The sequence below is a fragment of the Nannospalax galili genome, unplaced genomic scaffold (genome assembly GCF_000622305.1).
Source record: "Nannospalax galili isolate Female #2095 unplaced genomic scaffold, S.galili_v1.0 scaffold547, whole genome shotgun sequence".
NCBI classification, from domain to species: domain Eukaryota; kingdom Metazoa; phylum Chordata; class Mammalia; order Rodentia; family Spalacidae; genus Nannospalax; species Nannospalax galili.
In genome coordinates this window covers 665,384-684,510 of record NW_008355824.1, presented here as the reverse complement: position 1 = coordinate 684,510, position 19,127 = coordinate 665,384, and the positions used below count along the sequence as shown (strand labels likewise).

At 35.9% G+C, this 19,127-nt stretch overlaps 1 protein-coding gene across 2 annotated transcripts; it reads right to left on the bottom strand.

Annotated features, from left to right (window-relative positions):
• Positions 1 to 301: 301 nt before the first annotated feature.
• On the bottom strand, positions 302 to 17,592 carry Gnrhr (gonadotropin releasing hormone receptor). Of its 2 annotated transcripts, none has more exons than XM_008853823.2 (3): positions 17,041 to 17,592; positions 3,467 to 3,686; positions 302 to 564 (listed from the first exon to the last, which is right to left on the bottom strand). In XM_008853823.2, the coding sequence occupies exons 1-3, from the start codon at positions 17,560 to 17,562 to the stop codon at positions 320 to 322; spliced, it is 987 nt and encodes a 328-aa protein (XP_008852045.1). In that variant the 5' UTR covers positions 17,563 to 17,592; the 3' UTR covers positions 302 to 319. The 2 variants fall into 2 exon arrangements, with proteins under 2 accessions (XP_008852045.1, XP_008852046.1); XM_008853824.1 differs by having other exon boundaries at positions 322 to 564; positions 3,467 to 3,558; positions 17,041 to 17,571.
• Between the last annotated feature and the right edge of the window lie 1,535 nt (positions 17,593 to 19,127).

Sequence of the window (19,127 nt, the reverse complement as noted above, 5' to 3'; positions counted from 1 at the left end):
GCTTGCAAGAAAATATGTTTCAAGCTTTGAGCTAATTATCCTCAAATGGAGAAATCTGTTGCCTCACCTTTCTTTTTTTACAGTATATATTTTTATTTAACTTTTGTGAATTTGATACAATATATTTTAATCATATTTAGATCCCCTCCCCTCTTTGCACCCCATAACTCCTTCCCTACTGGATTTCATGTATTCTGTCATATATGTGAAGGCCTTTCAAGTCAAGTTTGCAGCCCCAGATGTCCCTTGGTGTGAATTTATCCACTGGAGCCTGGTCAGTGAAAATGTTTCTAGTAGTATATCCTGTGTAGTCCACCAATTACTGAGAGAAATATCCATATATCAATGGGTCAAAGCATGGGTTTAAAAAAGCAAAGAGAAAGAAGAAATGGTTTACTGGATCTGACACTTTGTTTAACATTTGAGGATCAAACCAGTACCAAATTCCCAGGACATAGTAAGGAGTCCAGCAGACAATAAATGAGGTGGCAAATGCAACTGTCATCTTCAGCGTCCTCAGCCGTGCTCTTGGGATATTGTTCTTGGATCGACTCAGTTGTAGTTCTATCAGATAGAGAAAAGGGTAGATGTTTAAAGACAGCTTTCTCACAAAAACAAAATGGTCAAAATGGAAGAATTACTAATTAATCTATTGAATATGAGATAAATTTCCAATAATGACAGTTTACCTACAAATATTCCCATCCTACCTCCCACTGGATGTGGTGGTGCTTGTTTGTAATAAGAGCTCTAAGTGAACTAAGGCAGAAGGATCATGAGTTTAAGCCCCACCCGGGCCACATAGTGAAACTGTCTCAGCAAATAAATAGACAAATTTTTATACTAAACTTTCCTCTAGAACAGATTAAAGACCACAATGCTCTTAAAATTAAATTTCCATTAAGCCAACGAGGATTTGAAATAGAGAGGGAATCACGCAATGAAAATATAAACTTAGGAAAGTAGACAGGTTGAAATAAGTTGAATTCTGACTTTGCACAGAATTATATTTATTGGGTGTCTCACTTAGGATAGTAAGAAGTGTGTGGGGTTAAGTGCATTGCTCCAAATTATCTATTCCAACTGTATATTTCTTTCTGTGATACAGGAAATGATTTTATTTTTTATATCAATAGTCCTCTAAAGTTCATACATAGTCATTCTTGTGAAGAAATTTGTTGAAATCTAAAGAATTTCTCACTTCAATATCAGGCTATCTCTCTGAACTTAAGGATGTAGGCCGATAGTTAAAAAGCAAGTTTCAAGTTCTCCTCAAATACTGAGGAAACTGATAATAATATACAGAAATAATCACTTTGCAATTATTTTTCATTGTTCACTATGGAGTGGTGTTTTGATTAAAGGTTATTTTTTTCAAGAAATGTTAAAATACATAATTAATGCACATGTCTTTACAGGGTATGAATTTTAATGAAACAAAAATAATTACCATTTACTATGTGCCTTGCTATGAGCCTTGCTCTTTTTATACATTATTTCATTTAATCCTCAGTATCTGTAAATGTGAGAGACATATAAGTATAAAGCAAACAGTAGAAGCAAATATATTTTAAAATTACATTTGGCTTGGCACAGTAACTGATTATGAAAAAATATGTATATATATATATATTATGCATCAGCCTATTTTGAAATATCATCACATTTACTGGCTTATTCTTTGAATTTTCTCTTAGACTATAGACTACATGAAAGCTTTCATATTTCTGCACAGTAGCTGGTACTTGGGATTAATTTCTGTTTCAACTTTGTTTTGAGATAATTGATTAAAGGAGTGCATCACCACATCCAGCCACCCATGGATGTAAGTGACCATGCGATGCCTATGGAGGTCAGAAGAGGGTAGCAGAGTCCCTGGAACTGGAGTTACAGATGATTGTTAACTGCCATGTGGGTGTTGGGAACTGAATTGGAGTCCTCCGGAAGAGCAGCCAGTGCTTTTAACCTCTAAGACATCTCTCTAGTCCCCATAAGTTTCTGGTTAAAATAGTTAATCATATATTTAACAACATTTGGCACACAAATACACACAAAACATAGCAAGCATACATAAATATGTAAATTTCATGTTGTATGAGCCAAAGTGCAGAGAATAAGGGTCCAGAAACATCTTGGAAGAGGGGGCAGAAAGATTGCAAAAGCCAGAGGTTGGGGAGAACTGAGTGAAATGGTGTCTTCTGGACATGACAGGACCACTGCATTCATGAACTCACAGCAGCTGTGGTTGCTTGTGTAAGACCTGTACAGGATCAAGCCAGTCAACATTTCAGCATGGGTGGGAGAAGGGCACATGAGTCCCCATTCCTAGGTAAGGCGCTGTGTACCCTTAATGGCTGCTTGGGGAGGGAGAGTTAGTTTTCTTTAGGTGTGTGGTCCCTGGTAGGTTGACTGTGCACTAGTGAATATCCACTAACCATGTGCATATGACCAACACTAATTAGACTCGGTAGGTTATTTTAAAAAAAGAAAGAAAAATAAAGGACATGAAATCCGGAAGTGGATGTGTGTGAGAGAAATCTGAGAGAAGTTGGGGCTTAGTGAGGGGTGAATATGATTTAAATACATTGTATACATGTATCAAATTCTCAAAGAATAAATAAAAATACATTAAAAATTTAAGAACACCCTCTTCAATCTTAAAAGAAGCTCACGTTACATGGATGCAAGAGATTTTAATGTGAAACAAAACAGTTTAGCAGGTCTGCTCACTAGCATGCATAAGGTTGTTTGCTGTGTTCTAGATATCAGGTGTTTGGTGTATTAGTTCCACAAGAACAAATTTCTAATGTTTATCCTGAGTTTTAATAGGACAATTGTCATTTCTTCTTTTTACAATGTTTTTATTTGCATATATTAATTATACATAATAATGGTTTCATGGTGACATTTTTAACATGCATGTAATTTACTTTGATCATATTTACCCTTCTCCCTCTAGCTCTCTTGTCCCTCTCCCACTCCCACTGTTCCTCTTCCTTCTCCCAACTAATCCCCTTTCTACTTTCATGCCTTTGTTTGGGGGGGGTGACCTAATGAATTTCATTAAGGTTGCTTACAAGAGGATGGATGAGGGGTCGTTCACAAAAGTATGGGCACCTTATGGAGTAGTTACACCACTGAAGAATATAACTCTGTTTCCCACGAACTATTAACTGCATAAATCCTTGAGGAGGTGTGGAGTCTCATGAACCTCTCTCCATTTTTTCTTCTTTTATCCCATGTTGCAAATTTAGAACATTAGATGCCATTGATACATCTCATTTATAAATAGAGGGTATAATGAAAACATTATTTCATGGGATGTTTGTGAGTGATTAGATGAACTGATACTGTGAACTGCGTGTCTAACACACTGCCACTCCGTGCCACCTGTGCTGCTCTGCCTTAGTGTTGCTGTTTAAATATTGTTTTTCCACAGTCATTAGTAAATGTAAGCACCACGTACTGTGGGGATCTTGATGAAGGACCCGCGTCAGGGTGAAGATGATTCTGGTGTTGCATATCAGCATGATGAGAAGAGGGATAATGAAGAGGCAGCTGAAGGTGAAGAAGTTGTAAAAGGCTTGATGCCACCATTGTGGAAAACTGCAGTGTGTTACACATTGGGAGAAAACTTCTGTCTGCCCAGAACCATCTACTAGGTAGATCATCCTGAAGATATACAACTGTGATAAAGAAGAAAAAAGTTATGCTACTTTTGAACAGTATTTGAAAGCATTCCCTCATTTATTAATAATTTTATCATGAATTCATTAACAACTATTAAATTTATTAATGATATTAATACATTTATTAACAATTATTTTCTACTCTTCTTACCTACAGCAATTCTAAACTCTTAGGCCTTATATTTTGACATTTCTATGAAAACTTGTAAGTAATGTTTACTTCAGCTACTTTTGGTTCAGTGTAAATGAAATGATGGGATTTTTTATTTTGGGGGAAATTTCAACCTTGCAGAGTAATCATCACTCAAGGATTCAACCCTCACTTGCACATTGACTTCTACCCACATTTATGCTGGCCAGGTTTTTGAACGTGATTTTGTACACACTGTATCCAGGGTGTATAAAACTGTGCCTGGCACTTAGAACATATCCTTAAACATACACATTAAAATTAATTTTTGACATTGAAAGGCCTATTAACATGACATACTTTAAAAAGTGGTCAAAAGATGTGCAGAGTTTACAGGCCCTTAGACATAATGAAATTAGGTAGAAAATAGACATGAGCAGCGAAGCTGCGGGAGGGGTTTGTAGAGCACAGCCCAAGCCCCATTCCTATTTGGGATAGCTGAAGCGTTGTTATAAAACACTGACACAAGATTTCAAAGTAAAACTTCAGTTTTAATAAAAAAAAAAGTCTTAACCAACTGATAGCCAGCATGTCACTACTGAATGGGACCGTGAACATTCTCAAAAAAGGAATTAGACATGAGGGAACTAAGAAAACTAAAATTGTTTCTTGGTAGCTGGATCTCTCGAGGGTAAGAATGCCCCTTTGTGCCTAATTATCCTTGAGGCTGCAGTCAGCTTGCTCCCATTATATCAAAAACTAAGGTGCTGGAGCATGTGCACACGTGTGCACTAAGGAAGCACCTGCATTCTTAAAAAACCTCAGCTTTACAACCGTATCACTCACATTGTGGTTTTGACACCCGTTGCCCTTTTCTAGAGGACCCTGGGCTTTTCAAGAGTTCTAGAGGCTCATGGGAAGAAATACCCTAAAAGTATTACTTGGTAAGAAAAAAGGTTACTATACTCCACAAATATGCTACCCACCTCGTATTCATAAAACAGTAAAGTTCACAATATAGAGCTCATTGCTGCTAGCCCTTTGGAGACAGCTTGCTCCATTTTCTTTGGAGTGCTTGCTTGCTTTTCTTTGCTTGGTTAAATAAACCTCTGCCTAAACTTTCAGTATCTCTTGACTGAATTCTTTCCTCCGTGAAAAGAAACTGAGAAGACCCCCTCAACAGCAATAGTATGTTCACTTTATTCATAAAAGAAGAAATGTCAATTAAGTTACACTGAAATGAATTTTCACAAATGAAACTGACAAAAATTAAAAAGTATAGCAGTACATTCATTTGGAAAGGTCTTGATGAAACCAACACCTTTGTGAGTTGCTAGTGGAAATGCAAATTGATTCCACCACTTGGAGAGAAATTTTCAGTTGCTTGCAGAGCTGTAAATGTAATGATTAATCTTGGTTGACTGGGTTGAGAGAGGCCTAGAAAACTGATCAAGCGTACTTCCCCATGTGTCTGCAAAGGTGCTCCCATGGATGATTTGTACGTGAGTCCGAGTGTAGACAGTACTGCCCAATAGTCTTAGAGCTCACATGGAGCCACAAGTGAAAGAAGAGGGAAGCTTGCATGCCCACTTTGCGCCACACTTCTTGCATTTATTGTTGCTGCCATTGCCAGACAGCAGACTCCAGATTCATCAGCTTGAGAATGAGCTTCTATAGTAGCATGAATCCAGTCAGCTTCCAGTCCTTCAGCCTCAGACTGGGGCTGTTCCACTGGTCCCTATTGTTTTGAGCTTTCCAACTTATTGGTTTCTCTGGCTTTTCTGAAGGTTGTGGAATTATCCAGCCTTTGATCGTGTAAGCCAATCTAATAAACACCCACTTCCTATTCTGTATATAATCTATTGGCTCTGCTCCTCTAGAGAAATCTAATACAGTATCTGCCTTTGGTCATCATCAAATTTGACATCCTGGAATTTACCCTGAGCATACACCCATAACCCTATTACATAGGAATGCACATGCAGGTGATTATTCAATGATAATATATCATTTGTAATAAATGATAGTTTTCAGAACAGTGACTGAATGAATTATGGGAGATCAAACAATGGAGTGGTGCTACACAGAAATAAAATAGTAAGAACATATGTCTGTGTGTGTATGCACATTTTTATACATGTATTTATTTTCTAGCTCTGCCCATGTAGAGAGCCTGGATATAAAGACACCTTATCAGTAATGAGTATGTATTGCATCCTGGTGCCTGACTCTTGGTTTCTAAATTCCATTCTCTACCAAAAGGACCCGAGGTAATTTGAGAAGCAGGTAGTTCTAAGACTGAGACAGATAAAGTATCATACATTCATCAATTGACTTGTGACAGGGTAAGGAAGCACTCAGAAAATGACAGAGTGTGAAAGAGAACCTAAGATCTAACTGGCTATAACTGAGATAGCTTAATAATTAAAATGCAAGAAACAAACTTATAAAGAGTATGGGAATAACTTTTATTAATGCACATATCTGGACTAATACCTTCTAATTAACCCAGCAAAACCAAGCATTTTTGGGTCTGATGACCAGGCATCTCCTTCGCAACCTCAGTTTGGTACTCTACCCCAAAAGGTAATGAATGAATCTGGGTATGCTTGAGAATTAACGTATCAAAGCGCTACAAGCAGCACATCTGCTCATCTCCACACAGTGGAAGTTGGGAAGGATGTGTGATCTTAGACGAGAGGCAGCTAGGGACGGAAAGACCCGATGATTTGTGAAGATTAAGGATGGAGCCAAACTTGAACTTGTACTTCCCCCAATGAAGCTAGAGAAACCATTTTGATGAGGTGGGACATATGGGAGTTAGTGAGAGAAAGTGTTCCAGAGAAAGTTCCATTGGCACATAGCAAGGACACAGAAAGCACCATCTGCATAGGTTGAAGCAACAAGAGAAATCCATAGGCACAGTCTGGGAGACAGATAGTTCTAATAGATAGTTAGGGGAGCTAGTGTCCTCCAAGTTTGGGGCCAGTCTTAAAAACTTAAGAGTCAATTTATTTGTTCAGGTGATTATGATGTTGGTGTAATGGTAAACTATTGAATAAAACAAGAATCCATGAATCCTCACTGATATAAATTACATGACCACACACAAATTGGCAGAGGCAACAACTTTTCTTTAATATGGAGTATTAACCAATAAAAAAGGAAAATGCAAAATAGAGTAATTGGTTAATATTTACTAATCACTATAACAGTAATTGATTTAATCAAAAATCACTAATGGCTGGAAAAATAATTAGTGGAAGTTTGAGAACAGAACATTTACAAAATATCAAAGTTTATACCTGCTAGATACATACTATCATAAAGAGTAAAGCAATAATTTTATAGAAGAGAAATAGGCAAATAATAACACTATAGATAATGGGACCAATTGACAGCATCTGCTTCCTTGATCATGCAATGAGAAGAACCCAGCATCACCTCTTCAGTGTGTTTGCTTAAGATGTAGAACCTGAATCTAACCACGAGAAAACCTCAGACAACCTAAATCAAGGGTCAGTTTGCAAATGACCCAGGCAACAAACACATCAATCTTATGAAGCACAAAGAAGACAGGAATAACGGTTCCAACTCAAAGGAAATTTAGGAGAAAGTGATGGAACCCACCCACCACATAATCTTGGATCTTCTTTTGTTAAAAGGGCAAAAATTGAACTCAGACAAACTGGTAAAATCTGAATCGGGCATATAGATTGGGTAATAGCATCCTGTCAATGCTAGTTTTTCCTGATTTTGCTAGTTACCATTGAGACTGTATATGAGAATTCCTAAGTGCATTGAAATTTGGACTGATTAAGAGATGACTCCAACTTTTTATTTTATTTTATTATTATTATTTTTATGTGTGTGAATGTATTCGCATGTGTGTAAGTGCACCTATGTCATGCAATGCCTGTGGAGGTCAGCAAAAGGCATTGGATCCCTTGGAAATAGAGTTATGGATGGTTGTTAGCTGCCATGTGGGTGCTGGGAATCAAACAGGGGTTATAACTCATGAAAGTGTCCCCTTTCCTTAGTTTTCTTTTTTTAATATTTTATTTATTATTTTTATTTTATGTGTATGAGTAATGCCTGCATGTAGGTAGGGTGCATCTGTGTGGTGCAATGCCTATGAAGGTCAGAAGAGGATGTTGGATCCCCTGGAACTGGAGTTACACACGGTTGTCAGCCACCATGTGGGTGCTGGGAATCGAACCTGGGTCCTCTGTAAGAGCAGTCAGTGCTTTTAACCACTGAGTCATCTCTCCAGCCCCATCTCCAACTGTTAAAACCAATAAAAAATATTTAAGAGATAAGAAAGCAAATAAAAAATGCTAATATTTGGTGATCTACAAGTGAAAGTCATTCAAATCTTTGTATAATTCTTGCAAGCTTACACTGAGTATGGAATCATGTTTAAAAATGACTTCTGTATTCTAAAACTTTAATATTATATTTATCATGTTTTAGTTTTATGTATATGAATGTATTGCCTGTATTTACATAAGTGCACCCATGTCATGCAATGCCCTTGGAGGTTAGAGAGGGCTTCCTGATTCACTGGAGTTATGGATGGTTGTTAGCTGTCATAGGGTGCTCAGAACTGAACCCAGGTCCTCTTGCAAGAGCAGTGAGTGATCTTAACCCTTAACCTAGTATTCTAAAAAGCAGAAATTGAATTGAATCTTTTTTTTTTTGGTCTTTTTGAGACACGTAGCCCCAGCTGGCCTGGAACTCACTATAGACCAGGCTGGCCATAATCTCACAGAGATTCATTTGCCTCTGCTTCCCGAGTGCTGGGATTAAAGGCGTGTGCCATCACACCTGGTTTTGAATCTATTCTTAATGAAATATTGTAAGTCATTTTCAAAAATAAATTTGAGGGTCTGGAGAGATGACTCAGATGTTAAGAGTACTTACTGCTCTTTCAGAGGACCTGAGTTTGGTTCCCAGCACCCAGGTAACTTACAACTCCTTGTGACTCCAGCTCTAGCAGATCCACATCCTCTTCTGGCCACTGTGAGTACCCACACACACCTAGCACATGCACACACAAACATAAATAAAAATTAAAAAAATATAAAAATAAATTCTTGCAGACATTCTTTTTTCTTGATTAATGAAGCACACGTCTTATTTCGAAGTTTTCCTTGGAGAAACTTCATTTACTGTGAAATAGTATTAAAATGAATACATAAGAAAAAAGCATTTTTAAACTGATAGCAAGTAAATGTGAACAAAGTACTTTTGTTTTAATCAGGTGATGGATGACAATGTTTTAAAAAAAATTCTTCATTGAATAAAAATAATTTACTTAGCAGTTGACCGAAGATTTCTTTACTTTGGAAGGTTCTAGGTTAGGAGTGGGCTTACAGGGGCTTAAAAATAATTCTTTCTTTCTAGAGTAGAAAAAGAATACTGTTTCTTATATTTGTAATTATAATGTTGATTTTTTTTTTTTCCAGTTTCAGATCTTTTTTTCCCCAAGTAGAAAAATTTAAATTCATCCACTAGAGGGCAACAAATGATCATATTATTGTCTCAAAATAAAAAAGCTCTAACAAGTTTGTTAGCTAATTTATCCAGAGGTCCAGATCAACTTTTCTTCACACAGCAAATGGAGTCTCTCATTATTCCACATTTCTTTCCAGTTTGACCTTATTTAAACTGTACTTTTAAATGAGATGAAACAGATGTGAGTTGAAATCTTTAGATTTCCTTCACATGAAATCGAAGAATCTAACTTTTCTTTAAAGTGTAACTACTTTCCTCCACAGCTCCCCAAACATGCTTGAAATCAAAAGGCCTGAAGTTAGACTTTATGCTCAGCACTGCACTATATTTCCATCCTAATATTCATATGGCTTATGTAACAAAAACTTTGAGATTACTTTTTTTGAATTACTGGTTATCATCTTTACTTAACATGTACTTCTTAAACAAATCTTTGGTAAAAGCACCATACTAGGTACTCTCATAAAAGATGAACCAAATACAATATGTATTAGGAAATTTGATAAGTGGATATTATGGAGTTAATGTGATAATTGTAATACATGATTAACTAGTTTTAAACAAGAAGTACAGGAAAGTATAAGAGGATTCAGAATATTAGTCATAAATTAATTTGTTTTAGTTTGGGTTTGATTAATTTGAGTGCTGAGTCTATGTTCATTTGACTGATTAATATTGGTATCCGCCTTGCTTTCAGTGATTCCTTTGTCCTTGAGTTCTTTCTTCAATTTCTGTTTTTTTTTTTCCCTACCTTAGTATCCCTAGCTCTGCTTTATCAATGTTTGCTTTATTTTGTCACCATCAAGAGCATTCTGTTTTCCTTCTTTACAAACAATGAAAGATGTTTTTCCTTCTTAGAACATTGTTGTTTATTTTATTTCAGTTTTGTCAGCTAAAAAGTAGAGAGCATAATAGTGTAAACTGTTATGTGCTGTCATGACAATTGAGTTGTTAAAGGCAAAGCCCCTGGAATAGTGTCTACACAGAGTTAACACTGGATATATCTTAACCATTGCTATTGCAGAAATTTGAGACACATGGTTTTCCCTGTACCCATAGTATTTTTTATACACTGATAAACACATGCTATGTGTGTGTCTTCCTGATATCCTTTTGTTGCCTTAGCACGTCCTTGCTATGGGATAGTGGTGCCTAATGGGGAAGTGTAGCAATTAAAAGCTCTGGCTATGAAGTTGAAGGAATTAAGGGAAAATAAGCCCAAATGATACACAGATTATCTCAAGTTGAAAACACTTGAGGAACTATAACTTCAGAAAGGACCATTTGACCTGATTTTCTTAACGTGCATGAAGCCATAAGTGTTCTTTTTAGAAGGGATATCTTTCAAATATCAATGCTGAAAAACAACTTTGAATATGAGAAAGGCTGGTAATGAGGATGCAGTGAACCTGAGTAAACAAACTCTGTGAAATAATACCTTTCTTTCACTGGTTTCTACATTCCCCCATGCATTATTTAGTAACATTTCCAGAATTCATTATTCTAGTGCAGATACTGTGCTTATCCTAAAAAGTATAGAAGTATTATAGTTTAGTTATTTCTTCCGAGTTCATGCTCATGAGATCCCCATGTACATATAGTGCAATATAATTTCATGCTTTGCTCTTAGGTATCTCTTATGTTAATTGGGTCCCTAGAGCTAGACAAACATCCCACATAGGAACTACGTGGAATAGTGAGGTTTCTCTCTCCTATAGAATTAGCTATATGTATTGACATTTCCACTCATTAGATGGATCTCTAGCCATCTTATATAATATTTGCAGGCTTCATTTCTTCATGTACAAACTAAGGGTAACTGCACGTAATTTATATGACTGTTGAGAACATTCACAAAATAATTCATTCAAAAGCATTTAGTATAATCCTGGCACATATTTTTGTCTTCCACTATTATTTATCATCACATTATTATTGCTGTTTCTGGGTCTTGAATACTACTACTATGTTTTAGACAGTGTTTGGCCTATTGCTCATGGGAGATAAGTATTTGTTGAATTTAAACTGCTTGTCAAGTTCAGAAGTACATTTTACTCAGTGAATTAGCTCATGTGTCAAGGCAAGTCTACACACATCTTCAGACCATACTTACTTGGTCCAAAAACTAAGGAGTGGCCCATGTTTCTTGCCTACAGGCTTGTGTTAACTATACTATTTGAAAGCTGTCTTGGCAATACTCCACAGGAACAAGATAAGCTAGGAACACAAAGTCTTTTGTGCAAAGACTCTGCTGCTCTGCACTCTTTGTGGTCTTAGATGATGCACATTAGAAAATATGTCATTTTAAATTATGTATAGTCACACCAAATTTAGGAAATGTCTGGTCTTAAATCAAAGCTACCCCCAAAGCATATCTGTTATGGTATCGTGTTTTCCTTTGCCTCCTTTCGTTTCTTCCCTTTTTCCTTCCTTCATTCCTTCCTTCTCTCCTCCCTCCCTTCCCTTTCCTTCTTCCCTCTTCCTGCCCTCCTTCTTTTCCTCCCTTCCTTTATTCCTTTCTTCTTTTCCAGTTTACTTTTAGAAATGACACCTTTGAGACTTATTATGCTCTGGCACAAATAACTTTTAGTAATAGTACGATTTTGTGACCAGGGACTATCTAGGACAAATTTGCTGAACAGTAAGAATGTAAGTGATAATTTTGAAATAGTGAAGAATTCCATCTTTATAAGCATTTTTTTGTTATTCTCAAACAACATTTGTTGTTTTTTTCTTTCTGACTTCAAATCTTATAATGAAAGAAAAAAAGGAGAAGGAAATGGCTATTAACTGAGTCTTTAAAATTAAAGTGAGTGGTCTTTTCCTGGGTAGTTTTATGTACAAAATGATTTATTCTTTTTTTTTTTTTTTTTGGTCTTTTTGAGACAGGGTCTCCCTGTAGCCCCAGCTGTCCTGGAACTCACTATGTAGACCAGGCTGACCTTGAACTCACAGACATACAATTTATTCTTTACAATTACCTATTAATTAATTTATTTTTTATTTTATGTATATGAGTGTTATACCTGAATGTTTGTAAGTGTACTCGTGTCATGCAATGACCACAGAGGTCAGAAGAGAGCATCAGATCCCTTGAAACTAGAGTTATGGATGGTTGTTAGCTACCACGTGAGTGTTGAGATTCAAACTTCAGTCTTCTGCAAGAGCAGTCAGTGCTCCTAACTGCTGAGTTATCTCTCCTCCTTATTCGTTCATTTATTTGTTTGCTTTGAGACAGTCTTTCTATGTAGCTCATGGTGGCTTTGAACACTCCATCCTGCTTCCTTAGCCTCCTAAGTGCTGGCATTAAAGGCATTCATTACCACCCCAGGCTTACAATTACTCTTTTAAGCTTAGTTAAGTAACATTCTCACATCACATGGTTGAAAGAATATGGGCATTTGAATACAATTCTGTTGAAATCTAGCACCCCTGCCATTTCTATGATTTCATTAGCTTTCAAACTTTGTTGTAAGGAGATCTGAGGTCTTCAAAGGGACTGTGACTGAGACAAGTGAACAGCTAAGAAGAGATGAGGTCTTCCTTTATCCCTGTCTGAAACAGAGAATCTCCACTTATACCTGTTTAATTTATTGTGGCTACATATAAGACATTTAAAAAGATTTATTTTATTTTTAATTATGTATGCATGTGTGTCTGTGTAGGGTTTCGTGCATGTGAGTGCAGGTACCAGAGGAAGGTGTCAGATCCCCTGGAGCTGGAGTTACAGGTGGTTGTGAACCATTCCATGTGGGTGCTCAGAACTGAACTCCAGTCCTCTGCAAAAGCAGCAAGCACTCTTAACCACTGAGTCATTTCTCTAGGCCACTACACATAGAGTTTTTATAAGAATTCTGTTATAAAAGTTTACATTGAAACTTCTGAAAACACATAGCCAAACCATTATATGATTTAGCTTCTGAGGCTAGAAGTAAGAAAATAGAAAAACAAGTTGAAAACTTAAAATTTATTACTCTGAGTCCTAGAAAGATCTCAGAAATTTCTAGATTCTTAAGCTTCAGATGTGACAACTAGTTCTTTTTTAAGATTTGTTTTTATTTATGTATATATATTTTTGTATATAAATATATGTCTGCATAAATATAGATATGTGCAGGTGTTTTCAGAAACTGGAAGAGGGCATTAGATCCACTGAAGCTGGAATTCCAGGTGATTATTAGTTACCCGATGTAGTTGCTGGGAGTTGGTTGGGGGCTCTGGATGAACAGCAAGCACTCTTAACCCTGAGCCACCTCTCCAGCCTCCACTTTAAAAATTTTTACTTTATTTATTTATTTATTTATTTATTTATTTTTTAAACTGAGGTTTGAATTACTCTGGTGACAACCAACCAACACATGTACCAAAGAATGACAGTAAAGTCACCCTTTAACGTAAATTAGCTATAAAATGTGACTTGGTTTATAGGTGTGTCCATGGAGTATGGTGATTCATGAGACATACTGTGTCACAGTCTAGAAAGAAAAAGCTTTCTGCACTTTTTGTTTTTTGCATCACATATGTGACATTAGTCATAAAGCTAAAATCAATATTATTCATGTACCAAAGAATGACAGTAAAGTCACCCTTTAACGTAAATTAGCTATAAAATGTGACTTGGTTTATAGGTGTGTCCATGGAGTATGGTGATTCATGAGACATACTGTGTCACAGTCTAGAAAGAAAAAGCTTTCTGCACTTTTTGTTTTTTGCATCACATATGTGACATTAGTCATAAAGCTAAAATCAATATTATTCAGAAATAGTATAGAGCTGCAATACAAACACTGGCATTTAATATAGAGACATGAGCCCATTAGGTCCTCTATATTGGTAAGATTAATGCATATCTTTAGACCAGTGTTTTTAATTACAAGATGTGTCCATCAATGAGGTGTAATAAACATTAAAAACCAAAATACAACAGAATGTCATTGGATGATGAAAACGTTCTCAGTTATATAAAGAGAAGAAGAAACCAAGAGGCAGACCATATCTCAATATGGCATGCATTTCTTAATTTTAATTATTGCTGGAAAGTTATACTTTAGTTCTTTTGTATGTGAAAGGGGGATAATACCATGCTCCTATTTACCTTATAGTGTTCATGTAGATATCAAAGAACATATCTCAGTTTATAGAGTGCTTGCTTAACATATACAAAGCCCTGAGTTTGAACCCCAACATGACATAAACTGGATGTGGTGGCACATACCTATTATTCTAGCACATAGGGAGTAGAGGCAGGAAAATCAGAAGTTCAAGGTTGAACTCTGCTACATAGCTAGTTCGAGGCCAGCCTGGCCTACATAAGACCTTGTCTCAAACAAATAAAAAGATTAATCATGTGAGAGTTTTCAGGACACTTTGACAAAGCGCTTGATTCCTCTGATAGCCTACTCTCAGATTAGTCATTGCACTGGTAGGTGATTCACAAAGATTTTGCTGAAATATTTTTGTTTGAAAAAGTTATGCTGGTTTGAGGTTGCAGTTATGCTAATTATCCTAATCTGATCCTTACAAAATGTGATATACTAAAACATCACATTATATCTTATAAATATGCACAATTATTATTTGCCAATTAAAATAGAAGTTTAAATGTAACATTTACCCCTTACTCAGAACTGTCAAAGGCTATCAGCCTTATACATTAATTTCAAGTGTTTATTGAGAATATCATTGCCTTCTGCAATTAATTATTCTCATTAATTCATTAATTCAAATATTTTAATGTTATATCTTTAAAACTAATTAATTAATTAAGTGCTGGAAATTGAACTCAAGGCCTTCAGGCAAGAGTTTTAATACTGAACTACACCCCAGCCCTTTTCTAAGATAGGATCTCTATATAACCTAGGCTGTCTGTGAATCCTAAGGGTGTAATTACAAACATGTACCATCATGCCTATCATTATTTTTTAATTGATAACATAAAGGCATCAAAATTATACATACTAATGCGAGAAATACTTTTTAGTCTGTATTTTTCTAAATACCATATTAAGTAGCATAAATAAAGATAAATTCAGTACAACAAAGCCTCTACCAATGTAAACACAAACAATGACAGTGTTTTATAACAAATACATATAGTATACCATGAGGTCAAAGGAAAAGGGGAAACCACCAAATCTAATTTCTCACTGTTCCTAACTCTCCACATTTCATTTCAACCAAATAAGTTTCCTATGAAAGCTGTTCATGAATTTTAATCTTCATTGAAAAAATATGTGATGCTTCATTAGCTTTTTCATCCCCCTAAATGTTTCTTCATCATTTCAGCTCAAACTTCCTATCTCATTGTCTTCTTATAGTTGTAATACATTTATTTTTTCATTTCTAATTATATTACTTATGCATAATTTTTTCTCCACTAATGAATGACACCCCCCCTCCCAGGTTGTCTCTTTGTTTCATTAGTACTGGGTTCTGTGCTGAGAATTTAACTTGTGTTTATATTTGACAAAACTAATTAATTGGCAGTGCTCATACTTTAAAGAAGGAAATGGAAAATTCAAGAACATAATCCTAGCTAAATAATCTCATTTCAAGGACATGTCTGTGAAACCCAATTTTTGTATACACAGTCAAGGTATGACTGATTATGATGTACTTTTCTTGAGGGAAATAAAAGCATTTTAGCTTTTCTCATTTCTTCTATTTCACAGAGAGAGAGAGAGAGAGAAATTAAATTAATGCTGCTCCTCAGTTTACTAAGGAAATATTTACTTAGGATCTTGCTATACTTAATGAATTTTGCATAGCAGGTTTTTTGGATACATGGATAGTTTATAATATTTAGACAGATTTCCGTTTTTAGAGGTTTTTTTTGCTGGATTTTAGAGAACTCTTGTTTTATTTCTTATCACATTTTTCCCTTGGTTTACCATATAGTGAACTGGAAAGCATAGAGACAACTTATCCACATCTGTTAATGGTAGGATCATTGGTATTTGAAAGATTTTTTTTTATGTGTTCTTCAGTGATCTGATCATTGAAAACGTGGATTTTGCAAATAATTTAGCCAAGAGCAACATACTAATCAAGATAATCATTTTTTTTTTTGAGCTGAGTACTGAACCCAGGGCCTTGCGCTTGCTAGGCAAGCACTCTACCACTGAGCTAAATCCATTCAAAGTAAGAAAATTTATAAATATTTTCCACATATGTAAGTTTCATAGCTCCTATTTTTTCTCAATTAACGATTATATCATGACAACCAGAGCAAGAGGAAAAATAGAAGAAGCTGTGTAAAAAGGAAACACATCTACAATCTCAGTTACTTGGGAGTCTGAAGCAAGAAGCTTGTAAGTTTCAGAATATTCTTGGCAACATAGCAAGACCCCATTCCAAGTATGAAAGAGAGGAAGAATGAGAAAGAAAGAAGGGGTATAGGGATGAGGTCAGTTGTAGAAGGCTACTTTTTAAGGAGGACTTTCTATGTAGCAGACATTACATTAGACACTTTAATACATTATTCATCTAATCATCATGAAAACACATGAAGTAGCCATTCACCCCATTTTATAAATGATAAACAGAAACCCAGAGAGGTAAGAAATTTGCCCAAGGAAAAAAAGTAGTCAGGGATACAGTCTACTCTCTAATTTCCAGAGCCCCAGTTCAAGGTACCGCTTTTACTCGTTTAAATAGGAAATCTGTGATCACCATATTGACACAAGTGCAGGAGTAATGGTTTACCTGTGGTCCTGCAAAGACAATGCTGAGAATCCAGGCTAAGCCAATCATGGACTGTTCCAGCTTGATACTGCTTTGCACAGCGAGGGGCCTGGTGATGGCCAAAGAACGGTCCAGGCTAATCACCACCATGATGAAGGCAGGGGCATACATGGAGAAGAGCTTCAGATAGCTGAGAACTTTGCAAAGGAATTCTCCAGCATACCACTGAACTGTTATGTTCCACATCCCATCCAGTGGCATGACAATTAGAGTCTCCAATAGGTTGGCTAAGGTCAAATGCTTTAAAAGCACTTTCATTCTTGAGACCTTTCTTCCTTTCTCCTTCTTCTGAGTCAATTTCTTTAGCTTCAGCAAGAAAGAAGCATTAAAGGTGGTAGATAGTAGTAAAAGGAAGAAAGTCACTGTCACTCGGATCTTCCCAGATAAGGTCAGAGTCGGGAGGCTGCCCTGCATCAGAGAGATGCTGTTATTGATGGCTGAACAATGATTTTGGTCCTGATCAAGAGAGGCACTGTTATCCATATTGCTTCAATGACAATTTTAAAAATGAGTCTTCCGTACTTATGATGTTTTATTGTAATTGAATGCAAAGCCCTTTTCTATTTCTGCCTTTTTAAAGGGAAACGTCATAGGTTTAGATTTATGTCAAATTGTGTCCCCAAGATACTTTGGACTTAACGTGAAAGATCAAGGTGAAGTTGTTTTGAAGGCTTGTAATTGAAAAGAGTGCTAACACAGAGGATGCCAAGCACACACTGAAGGCCAGGTGTAATTGTACCACCTAAGCAGATGGCCTGGTGTTCACATTTCATCCTAAGTGAACAAGGACACTTGATGGCTAATTTTGCAGTTAAAAGAGACTCATAATATTATTCAATTAAATTTAATGTAGAGTTAAATTCTAAAAATTGTTGTGAATAGATAGACACAAAATCAAATACAGAAAAATACTCTAAAAAATTAAAATCTGTTGTCTGAAGAATATATTTCTCAAAAAGTTTCTCTTTGTTTTCTTTTTACAGACACACGTTGTTGCACACTTACACACCAGACATATATGTTAATTTAAAACTGTTGGACACACCAAGCTGGTACCTTAACAGTTACAATCAGTTTGTTCTAATGAAAATGAAACTATATTAATAAATCAGTGTTAATGATTAGAGTATCCATGCTTAAGTTAAAATAAAATTATTTATTTTGTTATTGCCTCGATTTTCTAATTGTCTAAGTATTGTACTTTCAATTATTGCACCAAATTATAGAGATAAGCTAGATACTGGGGAGAATGTATAACTACTGTAACTATATTTGCCATGTGATTATTTATGACATTTTACATGTTATTTGGTCACCTCACACTGAAGCCACTTAGCATCTTTCTCTGTATTGTTTGATGAGTGTTTAATGATAGTATTTAGCCATAGCAATATTCGTGTGACTTCCATTGGGATTCACTAAATCACAGTTTGATTTTTTTCAGCTAATCAACTAGTTTGCTTCTGTTGTAGCCAAAGCATGGACAATATAAAAGATGAAGTCAGCCTTTTTGATTTAGATGGTACAGTCTTGCTCATTTTTTTTTTGTACTACGTTCATTCATTTAACAAAGAGTTACTAAACATTGACTACATAGACTTTCTTAGCTTTTGCTGATAATAAGAAGTGAACAGGTTTCCTAGGCCTTTCGGGAGCTATTTAGCACGCACTATTCAGGGTTACATGGATATTGGAGCATGTCCTAAAAGCCTCCTCAGCTTCTCTCAGTACTGGCTGCCTCTTGGCTCTTGGCGGGGATCAAGTGCTTATTTGAGTTCCTTCTGGGTTCACTATTTGCTCAGAATTAGTGACTACTCTCAATACTTCCAGACTTGAATAAAACATTGTATTAAAGAACATGGAATTTTGCTTCCCAAACAGGTTTTGGAGGGGTCTAGATACATTAACTCGCAGGGTTTTGAAATTTGCTGTTTTGGAATAACTAATGGGAAGAATGGTCAAGTTAATAATCATGAGAAATATTCTTTGTAGAAAGCTGTGACTCATCTATTTTACTTATTGAGCACAAATGCAGCACAAATGCACAG

Excerpts from the sequence above, each read along its gene's own strand:
- Gnrhr (XM_008853823.2), bottom strand. The coding sequence starts at position 17,562 with ATGGATAACAGTGCCTCTCTTGATCAGGACCAAAATCATTGTTCAGCC. Across the intron at positions 3,687-17,040 it reads TTGTCTTTGCAGGACCACAG|TTGTATATCTTCAGGATGAT; the intron begins GTAAACCATTAC and ends TCTTTATCACAG. Across the intron at positions 565-3,466 it reads CCTTCATCAAGATCCCCACA|AACTACAACTGAGTCGATCC; the intron begins GTACGTGGTGCT and ends TCTATCTGATAG.